General features: G+C 43.9%; 1 protein-coding gene and 1 long non-coding RNA gene across 2 annotated transcripts in view; one reads left to right on the top strand and one right to left on the bottom strand.

Moving 5' to 3' along the window:
• Positions 1–1566: 1566 nt before the first annotated feature.
• Positions 1567–15800, bottom strand: part of LOC108299459 — a 34448-nt gene continuing 20214 nt past the window's right edge. Inside the window, exons 2-4 of the long non-coding RNA XR_001822982.2 lie at positions 14850–14988; positions 9422–9595; positions 1567–2982 (exon numbers count right to left, since the gene is read on the bottom strand). This is a non-coding gene — a long non-coding RNA (uncharacterized LOC108299459). The remainder of the gene's footprint in view (positions 2983–9421; positions 9596–14849; positions 14989–15800) is intronic.
• CCR5 (C-C motif chemokine receptor 5) lies at positions 8987–14318 on the top strand. The gene is made up of 2 exons (XM_017521787.2): positions 8987–9162; positions 11068–14318. Exon 2 carries the CDS (start codon positions 11079–11081, stop codon positions 12135–12137), a length of 1059 nt encoding a protein of 352 aa, XP_017377276.1. The 5' UTR covers positions 8987–9162; positions 11068–11078; the 3' UTR covers positions 12138–14318.

Raw genomic sequence — 15800 nt, 5'->3', positions numbered from 1 at the left:
ACCGCCCCCTTGATCCATGATGCCCCCAACAGCTAGGGAGGTGCGAGCATTTTGGAAAGGGGCCCTGAAGCCTCCAGGAAGTAAGCCATCAAGAGCCCATTCCTCCTCTTTTGTTTTTGCTTCTTATGAAAACTTCCCTGACAAATTGAAATGGGCTCAGATGAGATTAGCTTGCAGGAAAAGCCACCAAGGGCCACCCAGGGGGGCGACGGTGTGACTGAAGTGGAGTCTGGGCGTGAGCGGACCTCTGGAAGGCAGTGCATGAATTGAGGGGAGGAGACTGGTTCTGGGCGTGGGGGCAATGAGGCTGGAAATTTCTTCAGACTTTGCCACTTTGGCACTCGTGTGTGTGTGTGTGTGTGTGTGTGTGTGTGTGTGTGTGTAAACAGAGTGCTGTAATGTAAGGTCTGGCCTTGGCAGCCCCAGTCTGGGGCCACAGTGAGATGTGAGCCTAGGATTATGCTGGGAAAATCCTCTCCCTCCCACCACCTGAGAGGTTCTGTGGGCCCAGCGGCCCAGCAAGCAAGGGCAAGGGCGTGGACTAACATCTTATTTCATACTATCCCTTGTAACATATCCTAATGAAATCAGTTCACAATATGAAATTATTTCATTTCTCTTCAATCATTGTTTCAATGGGGCGTTAGGGTTGACTGGATTCTGGAGGGCCCTGCCTAGAGGAGGGGGTGCATTCTGCCCTATGTCCCCTCCTGCTCCACCCTCCACAGCACTTGCCTAGTGGTCTACCTTGTGAGGAACTCTTGTATCTCCTTCTTCTAGGCATAGACAAGCACTGAGAAGCAGGAGAGGAGGGTTAGGAAAAAGGGCTAACATAGACATACCTTGCTTTATTGTGCTTTACAGATATTGTTGGGGTTTTCTTTCTTTCTTTCTTTCTTTTTTTCTACAGACTGAAGGTTTGTGGCTGCCCTGCCTCAAGCAAGTCTATTGGTGCTGTTCTTCCAAGAGCACGTGCTTGTTTTGTGTCTCTGTGTCACATTTTGGTAATTCTCCTAATATTTCCAACTTTGTCATTATTTCTATATCTGTTATGGTGATCTGTGATCAGTGATCTTTAACATCACTATTGTAGCTGTTTTGGGGCACCACAAAGTGTACCCATATAAGATGGCAAACGTAATCAATAAATGTGGTGTGTGTTCTGACTCCACTGACTGCCTGTTCCTGAGACACAGTAATATATATACTCTTCGAGACAGAGTCTCACTCTGATTGCCCAGGCTGGAGTGCAGTGACATGATTTCAGCTCACTGCAACCTCTGCCTCCCTGGGCTCAGGTGATTCTCCCACCTCAGCCTCCCAGGCTGGGACTACAGGTGTGCATCATCACACCTGGCTTTTTTTTTTTTTTTTGTACTCTTAGTAGAGATGGGGTTTTGCCATGTTGCCCAGGCTGGTCTTGAACTCCTAGACTCAAGCAATCCACCCACCTCAGCCTCCCAAAGGGCTGAGATTACAGGTGTGAGCCATCGTGCCTAGCCCCAAGACACAATAATATTAAAATTAAGCCAATTAATAATCCTACAATGGCCCGTGAGTGTTCAAGTAAAAGGAAAAGTCTCACGGCTCACACGTTAAATCAAAAGCTAGAAATGATTAAGCTCAGTAAAGAGGACAGGTTGAAAGTCAAGAAAGGCCAAAAGCTAGCCTCTTGCGCCAGTTAGCCAAATTGTGAATGCACAAGAAAAGTTATCAAAGAATACTTAAGTTCTACTCCAGGGAACACACAAATGAAGAGAAAACAAAGCAGCCATATTGCTGATATGGAGAAAGTTTGAGTGGTCTGGAGAAAAGATCCAACCAGCCACAACATGCCCTTAAGCCAAAGCCAAACCCAGAGCAAGACTAACTCTCTTCGATGCTATGAAGGCTGAGAGAGATGAGGAAGCCGTGGAAGAAAAGTCTGAAGTTAGCAGAGATTGGTTTGTGAGGTTTAATGCAAGACAACATCTCCATAACATAAAAAATGCTGAAAGCAGCAAATGCTAAGGGAGAAACTGTGGCAAGTTATCCAGAAAATCTAGATAAGATAATTGATGAAAGTATCTACACTAAACAACAGATTTTCAATGTAGACAAAACAGCCTTATGCTGGAAGAAGATGCCATCCACTACTTTCAGTGCTAGGGAGGAGATGTCAGTGCAAGCTACAAAGCTTCAAGGGACAGGCTGACTCTCTTTTTAGGGGTGAATGCATCTGATGACTTTAAGTTGAAGTAAATGTTCGTTTACTATTTTGAAAATCCTGGGATCATTAAAAATTATGCTAAATCTACTCTATCTGTGCTCCATAAATGGAACCATAAAGCCTGGATGATAACACATCTATTTGCAGCATGGTTTTCTGAATATTTGAAGCCCACTATTAAGAACTGTTGCTCAGAAAAAGATTCCTTTCAAAATATTACTGCTCTGCACCATGTCACTCAAGAGCTGTGTTGGAGATGTATGAGAATTTTCTTCTTGTTTTCATGCCTGCTAACAACCATCCTACAGTCCACGGATCAAGGCTTTCAAGTCTTATTAAGAAATATATTTCATAGGGCTATTAAGAAGTATATATATATATATCCTTAACTAGTTTATATAGCTGCCACTGAGAGTGATTCTATTGATGGATCTGAGCAAAGCAAATAGAAAAGCTTCTGGAAAGTATTCATTTTTCTAGATGCCATTAGGAACATTTGTAATTCACAGGAGGAGGTCAAAATACCAACATTAACAGGAATGTGAAAGACATTGATTCCAACCCCCATGGATGACTTTTAGGGGTTCACATCTTCAGTGGAGGAAGTCACTGCAGGTGGGTGGAAATAGCAAGAGAACTAGAACTAGAAGTGGAGCCTGAAGATGTGGCTGAACTGCTGCACTCTCATGATCAAACCTGAACAGGTGAAGAGTTGCTTCTTACGGATGAGTGAAAGTGGTCTCTTGAGTTGGAATCTCCTCCTGGTGAAGATGCTATGAACACGGTTAAAATGACAACAATGGATTTAGAATATTACATAAATTTAGTTGATAAAGCAGTGGCAGGGTTTGAGAAGATTGACTCCAACTTTGAAAGAAGTGGGTAAAATGCTATCAAATAGCATCACATGATACGCACAATACAGAGGAATCTTTTGTGAAGGGGACAGTTGACCAATGTGGCAAACTGCATTGTCATCTTATTTTTAGAAATTGCTACAGCCACCCCAACCCTTAGCAACCACCACCCTGATCAGTCAGCAGCCATCAACATTAAAACAAGACCTCCATCCTCTTCAGCAAAAAGACTATGATTTGCTGAAGGTTCAGATGATGGTTAGCATTTTTAGCAATAAAATATTTTGTAATTAAGGTATGTACATTGGTTTTTTCTTTGACATAATACTATTGCACACTTAATAGACTACAGTATACGGTAAACATAACTTTTATATGCACTGGGAAACCAAAAAATTATTTTGTGATATTTGCTTTATTGTAGTGGTCTGGACCTGAACTCACAATCTCGCCAAGATATGCCTGAACGTGTTTATCTAACTGGCTACTGCCACAGTCCACTCTGTGTTGGCCAAGATGCCCAGAGTGGCAGGCACACTGTGTGGTCACGTCCAAGAACCTAGAGATGGTGGGGGCTCCACGTGGATCTAGACATTCGAGATCTCTCTTTGATTTGACTTCTTCCAACCCACCATTTCCTGAGCTCTGGGCTCGTCTTACCCAGAAGGTAAGACCCAATGTGATAGCTCTTGCCCAGTTCCCTCCTGTGGTAACCACTTAACCCAGGGGCACTCTTTTTTTTTTTCTTTTTTTTTTGAGACAAAGTATCACTTTTGTTGCCCAGGCTGGAGTGCAATGGCACGATCTCAGCTCACTGCAACCTCTGCCTCCTGGGTTCAAGTGATTCTCCTGCCTGACTCCCAAGTAGCTGGGACTACAAACATGTGCCACCATGCCCAGATAATTTTGTATTTTAGTAGAGATGGGGTTTCTCCATGTTGGTCAGGCTGGTCTCAAACTCCCAACCTCAGGTTATCCACCCGCCTCAGCCTCCCAAAGTGCTGGGATTACAGGCATGAGCCACTGCTTCCAGCTGACCCGGGCACTCTTGATCTCTGCAGCCTCATTTCCACACCCTATATCTACCTCTATCACCTCTCTCCAATCCCCACTCCCCCTGCTCAGCTTGTCTGCTGCCCAGTGGGGTCCCCATCCATGCTGGCCTTTCCTTTTGCAAGTCTTTATTCCTCACATGATTTCTTCAGAGCCCCTTTCCTTAGCTTTGAGGAGAGGAATCCTCACTCACCTCCCCATCAATCCTGTCCACTTCTACAGTCCATTCTTCACCCCAATTGCCTCCATATACAGACCAGGCTGAGAGGAGTTGATGTGATGGGTGGGGATACAGGGCTGGTGCTGTCACCTCCCAGTAAGCCCTGGGAGAGGTGTCTGAGCCCAGATGTCAGTGGTTTTCCTTGGAACTATGAGCACATAACACTTCTTTGCCTTCAGCCTTAGGCCACAGTTGCTAGTTCTGGGACAACCAGAAAAGTCCTACATAATCTCATGTTATGTGGAGAGCTGAGTACAGAGCTCCAGATGTGATCTGACTCATTTAAGATCACAGTGGGTCTATTGCATCGTTTAACTGTTAGCTTAGACATCTGTTACTACACCTACATTGCACTAGCCTCATGCCTAGGCACTGATCTGAAAGAAATCCCCTAAATGCATAGAGAAGACTGCGCTGCTGAGCTAAGGGGCTCCCACCAGGTTTGAATATATCTAATGAAGCCATGAGGCAGACAGCCTACACGTGTCCACTTGGTTTCATGAACTTCACGAATCCCATGGGGGATGTGGTCCATTGGCTTGGAAGTAGGTTACCCTGGGAAAGGTCTAGAGGACAGAAACAGGGATGGAGACAACAGCATGGTGAGTTCCCAACCCACCCATCATAATAGGTGTCTGAGGCAGAAGGTAGAGACTGTCTCCTGGTGGGCATCATAGGACCCAAGCGTCATTGCTGAGGCACGTAGGTAACAAAGTGTGGCACTGGACGGGGGTGGATTCTTCCTATTTCTGTGAAGATCATGGGGACTCCCTGGCTCTCCTGGTAAAGGTAGATCTGGGGACAGGAAGAACATCCTTCTTGACAGGGATCTCAGAGCACTGATGGTGACAATCGGTGCGACACTGCTCACATGACTGAATAATGGGAAGAGCCCAACTGTCTAATGACAGAACTCTGTTAAATATAGTTAAGAGTATTTTGTTGAATGAAGTCAAACAGGAAAAAGGACAGTAACTGCAATTCCATTTATAGAAGTTAAAGACAGGATTATTTAATCTCTATGAAGTCAGAGTGGCCCTTACCTCTGCATGGAGCAAAAGGTACCTTCTGAAGTGATAAAGATATTTCTTATCATCTTGATCAGGAGTGGTAGTTACATGCATGTATGCATATCAAAACTCGCCAAGCTGTACCATTAAGATCAGTGTGTTCCTCCTCAATAAAAATAAAGGACTATACTTATAAAGAATTTTTTAATAATATAGGAAAATGTCTACACTATAATCTTTGCCCAGAAAAAGGAGCCACCTACAGAATGGTATATGTGTAAGAACAATTAATCAAAAAGTGCATGGGAAAAGTCAGGATTGAAACATCATGTTTTAAAAGACGTTGTTTTGATATCGTGAGGCTTTATCTAATTTTTTCCTTTTTTCTGTTTTTCCCAGTTTTATACAATGAGCATGTGTTGGTTTTATAATAGATATTTTGTTTGTTTTGTTTTGTTTTGAGACAGAGTCTCACTGTCGCACAAGCTGGAGTACAATGGTGCGATCTCGGCTCACTGCAACCTCTACCTCCTGGGTTCAAGAGATTCTCCCACCTCAGCCTCCTGAGTAGCTGGGACTGCAGGCGCATGCCACCACACCCCACTAATTTTTTGTATTTTTAGTAGAGACACGGTTTCACCATGTTGGCCAGGCTGTTCTCAAACTCCCGACCTCAAGTTATCCACCTTCCTTGGCTTCCCAAAGTGCTGGGATTACAGGCATGCGCCACCGCGCCTGGCCTAGACATTTGTTTTTAAAAATAAAAGATTCATTTGTTCTTTTTACAGCCCATCTCACTGTTGACTGATATTGACCAAGAGTCAACTCAGGCCCCAGGGATTTTCACAACAGCTGCTGTATGGCAGGGTTCCTGCTCACTGTGCTCAGGCAGTTGGCCCTTGCACCCAAAGTGAATAATTAACATTCTCCCCATCCTGTTGACGGTGCTCTGAAAATATGGGCCAGGAATGGTGCGGGCAAGGAGCGAGCAAAGCAATGCTTGGAATACAAGTGCAGTGACTAGACATGGAGCAGCCGTTTAAAGACAAAAAAGCCCCAAAAAGGAGGGCTGGCACAAAACACCCTCCAGTATGGGCATGGAGTCCAGAGTGACAAACTGATCGAAAGTTTGTTTCCCATGGGGAGTCCAAATGTATTTAATAATACCTAAGAGAACAACAGCCATGCAGACTGAGAGGGACAAAGCAGAAAGAGTAGCAGACACCAAGCAGCTGAGTCATAGCATGGTAAACTGCTAGCTTGTTGTCGTTATTGTATCCAGAACAACATTTCATTTAAATGCTGAAGAATTTCCCACTGGTCCCCACTTTCTTGTGAATCCTTGGGCGGAACCCCTGTCCTGAGTGGTTACTAGAATACACCTCTGGACCACAAACACAAAAGTGGAGCAACACACACTGCCAAGCTGTGCTTCCTTGTTTCAGCCTGTGAAGCCTCACCTTGCTTCCAATCTAGTGCGTATTTTTCAAACCAACTTGGCCATGGAGTCACGTAGTATTTAGGGTGGAAGCCGCCCCAGGCCTAGCACATCATTTCACAGATGAGGAAGTGGAAGCTCAGGGAGTGGAAGTACCTTGCCAGGATCACACAGCAAGTCAGCAGCAGAGTCTGTATGACTCCGAGCCTGCTCCTCTAGCCTACATTGCCCTCTGGGGGCGAGCATGTCTTCACTTCCTCCGTCACCCTAATGACAGACACACAGAACATGGCAAAGCCTCAGCTCTGCATGGTGAAAGTAAAAACCAGCAATTGGCACAAGCAGAAATACAGTGTTGGTCTGACAGCCTACGAGAGTTCTGCACAAGTGAATTACCAGTGAATACAAGGCTATCTTTCTAAAAACCAAAGTTGTATTTATGTTATCTATTTTCTATAAAATGTTATATTCATTTGTTCTCTATTTTTTAACTCTTTCTAAAGCACGCTGTATATTTCCCTGCTTTCACAGCCCCCCGAGGGCCGGTGCCTGAAAGGCTCTACTCTTGTTATCATTCTGTCACCACCACAGGTGTATTGAGTAAGTTTGTATTTGTTTTTTCTAAAAGCTCCACTTTATAGTTAAGAAAACTAGGCAGAGAGAGTCAATAATTTGGTCAGAACCCAGTAGTAGTAATGAAGCTGGAGGTCAAACCCAGCAGCATGCACACATGGGATGAATGTGAACATTCTCTTGATGACTCACTGTCCTTGTTACAATTACCAGTTTCCGAGCTCTGTTGTAACACAGACATGTGCCCCTATGTGGGGCGGGGGTGGGGTGCCCTGATCGCTGGGCTATTTCTGTACTTTTCTGGCTTTTCCCAAGCAGTCATTTCTTTCTCCAAGCACCAGTGATTAGCTTCACCTTTTCAGCTTCTAGTTTGCTGAAACTAATCTGATGTAGACAGAGACTCCAGTGAAGCAATTTTGTTAGAATTTCACCAAATGAACTCTCTCTTAGAAAGAATTGCTGAAAAAGTAACAAAGAGTTTGATGTTTATTGAGTGCATAGTATGTGCTAGATGCTGGCTGGGGATGCCTCATAGAATCCTCCCAACAACCCTTGAAATGACTACGGTCATTCAGCCCAACACCCAGATGAGAAGGCTGAGGGAAGAGACAGGCTTCCAGCCTGGAAGTCTGACTACAAAGGCCACTGGCTTAGTCCCTGGGTTAGGCTATCTCCGTAGGTTTGGGAGCATGTAATTTTGCTGTTTGGGGTCTCCTTTGCCTTCTTAGAGATTACAAGCCAATGCTTTTTATTCTATTCTTAGAGATTACAGAGCCAAGGAAGCCCAGAAGGGCATCTTGTGGCTCAGGAGTGGCTCTCTGCTGTCTTCTCAGCTCTGCTGACAATACTTGAGATTTTCAGATGTCACCAACCACCAAGAGAGCTTGATATGACTGTATACAGTACTGTCATAAAGAATTCTGAACTCGACCATATACTTCTGTCATGTGGAAAATTTCTCATAGCTCTGGATAGATTGTATCTGGAGTGAAGAATCCTGCCACCTATGTATCCGGCACAGTGTAAGTCATAAATGCTTCCTGGGTTGAAGGGTCACAAAACAGTGAACAGAGTGAAAATCCCCACTAAGATCCTGGATTCAGAAAAAGATGGGAAACCTGTTCAGCTGATCGGTGAGCCTATAGTTAAAACCCTTCAGTCGATTGTTTTAGTTTACAGAGAACAATAATATTGGGTGGTGAGCACATGCGTGTGAGTTGGGGTGGGATAGGGGATATGGGAAGAGGGGAGAAAAAGGGGACACAGGGTTAATGTGAAGTCCGGGATCTTCCTCTACATTTAAAGTTGGTTTAAGTTGGCTTTAATTGATGGCAACTCTTAAGATAATCAGAATTTTCTCACCCTTTTAGCCTTACTGTTGAAAAGCCCTGTGATCTTGGACAAATCACTTGCCTCTTGGATAGTAATTTCTTTCACTAAAATGTGGACTTTTGACTAGATGAATGTAAATGTTCTCCTAGCTCTAATATCCTTTATTCTTTATATGTTCTAACAGCTTCTGTGTAGTTGGATGAGCAGAGAACAAAAACAAAATAATCCAGTGAAGAAAGCTCCTGAATAAACCTTCAGACCAGACCTCTTCTGAAGCTTATTTTAAGCTCAACTTAAAAAGAAGAACTGTTCTCTGATTCTTTCCTCCTTCTATACACTTAATTATTTAACTCCGCCCCCCTCAAAAGAAGCTGCATTTCCTACTTTTATACCGTCTATATGTTTGATTTGCACAGCTCATCTGGCCAGAAGAGCTGAAACATCCGTTCCCCTGCAAGAAACTCTCCCAGGTAAGTAACCTCTCAGCTGCTTGGCTTATTAGTTAGCTTCTGAGATGAGTAAAAGCCTTTACAGGAAACCCAGAGAAGACATTTGGCAACCACCAAGTGCCCATAGAATTATCTTAAAATGTAATCTTTAAGACAAGGAAAGGGTCAGAGTTTAGAATGAATTTCAGATTATTATAACATCAAAGATACACATCATGATTACGAGTGAAAGACTTTAAAGGGAAGAATAGTATTTTAAAAGCAAACTAACAATTCTTACCTCTCAAAAGAAAGATTTTCAGAGACATGAATCTTGGCTGAAATCTTGAAATCTTATCTTCTGCTAAGGAGAACTAAACCCTCTCCAACGAGATGCCTTCTGAATATGTGCCCACAAGAAGTTGTGTCTAAGTCTGGTTCTCTTTTTTCTTTTTCCTCCAGAAAAGAGGGAAGCCTAAAAATGGTCCAAATTAATATCAAATTACAAACGTCAAATAAAATGTTCCTCTAATATATCAGTTTCATGGCACAGTTAGTATATAATTATTTATGGCTCAAAATTAAAGGTGAGCTTTTCTGAGGCTTCTCTCAGCTGCCTAATCTAAGATACAGAGAGTTTGAGACTCACAGGGTTTAATAAGAGAAAATTCTCAGCTACAGCAGCTGAATTTAAATAGGTGAGGCAAGCCAGCTGGTTGTAAGACTAAACTACCCAGAATATATGACATTCATCTGTGGTGGCAGATGAAACGTTTTTTACTTTATTATTTCTTGGGTTTGTATGAGAACTCTTAATTGTGGCAACTCAGAAACTACAAACACAAACTTTAGAGAAAATGTGAGGATTTTACAATTGGCTGTTGGCCTCTATGACCTTCTCGGGGGGAGACTTGGGCATCCGCCCATTTCACCCTGACTACCTCACGGCACCAGCCATCTGATGGTCTTGCTCTTTAATTCTCTTTTAAATTAAGCAGGGTAGCCTGGTGGTCAAGATTGCAGGCTGCCCGCATTCAAAATCAGTTGCATCCCAGCTGTGTGGCTTTGAGCAAGTTACCCTCTCTGTGCTTCAAGGTCCTTGTCTGCAAAATGTGAAATTTATTTTCTGCCTCATAAGGTTGCCCTGAGGATTAAATGAATGAATGGGTATGACGCTTAGAACAGTGATTAGCCCTTGAGGCCTGTATGTGCCCTCGAGGCCTCTTCATTATGACTGGCTTGCTCATAGTGCATGCTTTTTGTGGGCAAACCCCAGAGAACGGCAGCGTCAATGTAGACTGTAAGACTGGGCTGCATCCGGGCATGGTGGCTCATGCCTGTAATCCCAGCATTCTGGGAGCCTGAGGCAGGAGGATCGCTTGAGCCCAGAAGTTTGAGACCAGCTTGGGCAACATAGTGTGATCTCGTCTCTATAGAAATAAAATTAGCTGGGCATGGTGGCGCCCGTAGTCCCCAGCTACTTGGAAGGGTGAGGTGAGAGGATCACTTGAGCCCAGGAGGTCGAAGCCGCAGTGAGCCATGATCGTGCCACTGCCCTCCAGCCTGGGCAACAGAGTGAGACCCTGTGTGAAAAACAACAACAATGAAAAGGCTGAGTTGCACCTTCCTTGACCCAGTTTCTTAAAATTGTTATCAAAGCTTCATTTGCTCCATGGTGCGACAGAACACAAGACTTTATTTGGTGAAGCGGTGCTTTCATGAGTTCCCCCGACAGGGCCAAGCTCTCCATCTAGTGAGTGGAGAAGCTAGCTGCAAACTTTCCCTTCACTGCAAAACTTCATTGTTTGGCCAAAAACGAAGTTCATGCAATGTAGACATCTATGTATGCAATTGAAAACTATCAATGTATAAAACAGTTTGTATTCATGGTGGGCCACAAAATACATTCTAGGACTTCGTAAAAGATCACTTTCTATTTATTCACAGGGTGGAACAAGATGGATTATCAAGTGTCAACTCCAATCTATGACATCGATTATGGTGCATCAGAGCCCTGCCGAAAAATCGACGTGAAGCAAATGGGAGCCCACCTCCTGCCTCCACTCTACTCGATGGTGTTCCTCTTTGGCTTTGTGGGTAACATGCTGGTCGTCCTCATTCTGATAAACTGCAAAAGGCCGAAGAGCATGACTGACATCTACCTGCTCAACCTGGCCATCTCTGACCTGTTTTTCCTTTTTACTGTCCCCTTCTGGGCTCACTATGCTGCAGGCCAGTGGGACTTCGGAAATACAATGTGTCAATTCTTGACAGCACTCTATTTTATAGGCTTCTTCTCTGGAATCTTCTTCATCATCCTCCTGACAATCGATAGGTACCTGGCTATCGTCCATGCTGTGTTTGCTTTAAAAGCCAGGACGGTCACCTTTGGGGTGGTGACAAGTGTGATCATTTGGGTGGTGGCTGTATTCGCCTCTCTCCCAGGAATCATCTTTACCAGGTCTCAAAAAGAAGGTTATCATTACAGCTGCAGCCCTCATTTTCCATTCAGTCAGTATCGATTCTGGAAGAATTTCGAGACATTAAAGATGGTCATCTTGGGGCTGGTCCTGCCGCTGCTCGTCATGGTCTTCTGCTACTCGGGAATCCTTAAAACCCTGCTTCGGTGTCGAAATGAGAAGAAGAGGCACAGGGCTGTGAGGCTCATCTTCACCATCATGATTGTCTACTTTCTCTTCTGGGCTCCCTACAACATTGTCCTTCTCATGAACACCTACCCGGATTTCTTTGGCCTGAATAATTGCAGTAGCTCTAACAGGTTAGACCAAGCCATGCAGGTGACAGAGACTCTTGGGATGTGTCATTGCTGTGTCAACCCCATCATCTATGCCTTCGTTGGGGAGAAGTTTAGAAACTACCTCGTGGTTTTCTTCCAAAAGCACATTGCCAAGTGCTTCTGCGGATGCTGTTCCATCTTCCAGAAAGAGGCTCCCGAGCGAGCAAACTCAGTTTACACCCGATCCACCGGGGAGCAGGAAATATCTGTGGGCTTGTGACCCAGACTCAAGGGTGCTGGTGATGCAGTCAGGGTTGTGCACGTGACTTGGTTTTGATACACAGCCTGGGCTGGGGGTGGGGTGGGAGAGGTCCTTTTTAAAAGGAAGTTACTGTCATAGAAGGTCTAAGATTCATCCATCTATCTGGCATCTGTTTAAAGTAGATTTGCTGTTTTAAGCCCATCAATTCTAGGAAGCCAAATCAAAATATGTTGAGGAAAAATAGCAACCTTTTTCTCTCCCCTCCATATGCCTCAGGTTATTGACAAACTCTCCCTTCACTCCAAAAGTTTCTTATATAAAATAAAAAGAAAGCCTCAGAGAATTGCTGATTCTTGAATTTAGTGGCCTGAACAGAAATACCAAAATTAATAGAGAAATGTTCAATTTTTTACCTTGTACAAGGCAACATACAGGTTGTAAATGTGTTTAAAACAGGTCTTTGTCTTGCTGTAGGGAGAAAAGACATGAATATGATCAGTTAAAAAATGACACCTTTTATGTGTGATTTTTCCCTCCAAGGTATGGTTAATAAGTTTCACCAACTTTTAGAACCAGGCAAGGGCCTTGGGGCCTGGGAGAGCTGGGGAAGCTTCTTAAATGAGAAGGAATTTGAGTTGGATCATCTCTTGCTGGGGGAGAGAGAAGCCTCACTGCAGGTACTGCATGGCGAAGCTTGGCTGTAGAAGGAGACAGGGCTGGTTAGGAAGGCTCTGGGGAGGAGGAAGGACAAGGCTAGATTGTGAGGAACCTTGACAGCATTGTTCCATCTAAGTCATGAGCAGAGCAGAGGGCATCCTGGTCGGCGTTGCAGTAGGATTATTTTATGGCCAAAGGAGGACCAGGAAGGGTGAGCATTTAGGGCAAGGAAACCAGTAACAGCCCTCAGGTCAGGGTGAGGATGGCCTCCGCTAAGCTCAAGGTGTGAGGATGGAAGGAGGGAGGTATTCGTGCAGCATATGGGGATGCAGAGTCAGCAGAACTGGGGTGGATTTGGGTTGGAGGTGAGGGACAGAGAGGAGTCAGAGAGAAGCCCTAACCTTCAAGCAGATTGGAAAAGCCCCTGAAAAAAATCAAGCACAGAAGGAGGAGGAGGAGGTTTAGGTCAAGAAGAAGAGGGGTTGGTGTAAAAGGATAGGTCTGGTTTGCAGAGCTTGAACATAGTCTCACACAGACTCCAGGCTGTCTTTCACTGAATGCTTCTGACTTCAGAGAGCTCCTTCTCATCACAGCTCAAATAATGAGGGGTCTCCAGGAGGAGACTAGATTAATGAATACTTGAGGTGTGAGGTCTAGGAACATACTTCACATCACTCATAAGATCTAGGTGAGGATTGATTACCTAGGAGTCATTTCATGGGTTGTTGGGAGGAGTCTATGAGGCAAGCACAGGCCGCATTTAGGACATGCTACACACTCAATAAGCATGAACTCTTAGTTACTCATTCAGGGCTAGCACTGAGCAGAGCATTGAGCAAAGAGATCCCATAGAGGTGAGGGAAGCCTGAAAAACTAAGATGCTGCTTGCCCAGGCACACCACTGTAAGTATCATTTTCTGCATTTAACCATTAATAGGCAAAGGGGGAAAGGAATATATTCATTTGGAAACAAGCTGACTTGAGCCTTAAAAGCCACAAAAAGTACAATTTACCAGCCTCCATATTTCAAGCTGAATGGGGGTTGGGGAGGCACTTTAGGTCTTCATTCCAAATGCCTTCTCCAGATAAACCATCCCCAGACACTAAAGGGTGGATTCATTTCAAAGGGAGTGAGAGAGTTTTTTTCTGTTGCTTCTCATATGATTGTGCACATATTTGAGATTTTTTTGAATTTGGGGAATGGCTAAAACCTTCATAGTACAGGTAAGGTGAGAAAACAGAAAGTGGTGAGAATCACTCAGGGAATGAAGGTGTCAGAATAACAAGAGGTGTCACTGACTTTTCTCAGCCTCTGAATATGACCGGGGAGCATTGTGGCTGTCAGCAGAAAGCAATGAAGGGAAATGCCTTTCCTTTTGCTCTTAAGTTGTAGAGAGTGCATGAGTAGCATGGGACCCTGGCCTCTGGGCCAAGTCAAGGACATTCTGACATCTTAGTATTTGTATATTCTCATGTATATGGAAAGTTACAAATTGCTTGAAAGAAAATATGCATCTAATAAAAACTACCTTCTAAAAATAATTCATTATATTCTTGCTCTTTCAGTCAAATGTACATTTAAAGAATAGCACATAAAACTGCCAAAGCATTTTATAAGCAGTTGTTTTCTTCGAGCGAGCGAGAGAGAGAGAGAGAGGTGTATACAGAGAGAAAGAATTGTATTTTTGTATTTTCTTTTAAATAATTTTTTAAATTGACCCTTTTTCTGAGACAAATTGCTGAAATAGTTTGTATTTACATATGATACCTCTAAGAGTAGGGTCGCTGATTGACTTGAAAACTTTTAAATTTCAAATTTTAATTCTGCTACTCAAACAAAAGAATTGCCATGTTTTAGAAAAGAGAATCGGTGCCGTAAGTCAGTTGCCTGTCTGAAAATGAAGAAGACATTGAACATCATGATCTGGTCACTTACCCACAACCCTGAGTTATAGGCACATCATATGTGAGAATGAGGTTGCTCTTCTTTCATTTAATCCCTCCCCAAAACTTGGCTCTAATTGCAGTGATGACAATCAGGTACATTTGGATTTATGTGCATGAGCCTCTTACCCTGAGCGTGGACAGGTGCTCCAGGTGGAGGGGGCCTGTCTGGGTCACGTTCACTTCTCTAACATGCTGGTTTTCAGTCACTGCACACTCATCTCCCAGCGCAGGTCATGGGCAGCAGACGCAAGAGCCAGCCATGATCCTATTTGGAGGCGCATGAAATGAGCAGAAGACAAGATAGCTGGATCTGACTAGCAGGGCAGCTTCTCCCTACCAAGACTTGAAGGACTGCCTTTCATCTCTTAGGCTAAAAGGTAGAATGAACCAAGGAAGGGCAGGAGGGGACTGGGGTTAGAGTAGAAGGAAGGGGCCACGGAGAAGGGAGATTCATCCCATAGGATGAAGGCAGTGGGACAGGGAGGTTGGAAGGTGTCAGCTTCTATGGCTGACATAAACGCAGCCTTGTCAATTGCTCCTGATCCTTTTTCCATCTTATTAAATGCCTTCCAATATTAGCACACACAAAAAAAGCTATTTTCGGTATTGCCAGCCTTTCCAGAGGCCATCCCCATTAACTCCCCAGGCCCATGCCTTTACTCTTTGGAGTTTCAACACATGACCTTCAGGATCTGACTTATTCACCATCCCTGGGGTGAAGGTGTCTCCTGTCTTCACCCAGAGACCCCTATCAAAGAGGAGATTGCAAGCCGTAAAGTCAAAGTACAGGTGACTGTCCTTAGCAAGGAAGAATAATGTACAAAATAATAAACTGGGATTCTGTTTACATTTTGTATTCCAGGGGTCCTTAGTTTAAATTGCTCTGAATAAATTAAGATGCACTGGCATTTCCATTGTTATGATTACATTTACAAATCATTTATTTTCTATCAGGGCAGAGCTAGAGTTCCAAATGCAAACATAACTGTTCAAGTGTTAACACTTCCAATGAAAGCATAAGAATTACCACCCACTACCATGGGGGCTAGAAGCAGAAATGTGAACTGGAAAACAAGT

The sequence above is a fragment of the Cebus imitator genome, unplaced genomic scaffold (genome assembly GCF_001604975.1).
Source record: "Cebus imitator isolate Cc_AM_T3 unplaced genomic scaffold, Cebus_imitator-1.0 Scaffold0, whole genome shotgun sequence".
Lineage (NCBI taxonomy): Eukaryota > Metazoa > Chordata > Mammalia > Primates > Cebidae > Cebus > Cebus imitator.
This window is presented reverse-complemented; position numbering and strand designations above follow the sequence as displayed.

Coding starts and splice junctions, on each gene's coding strand:
- CCR5 (XM_017521787.2), top strand. CDS start 11,079: ATGGATTATCAAGTGTCAACTCCAATCTATGACATCGATTATGGTGCA.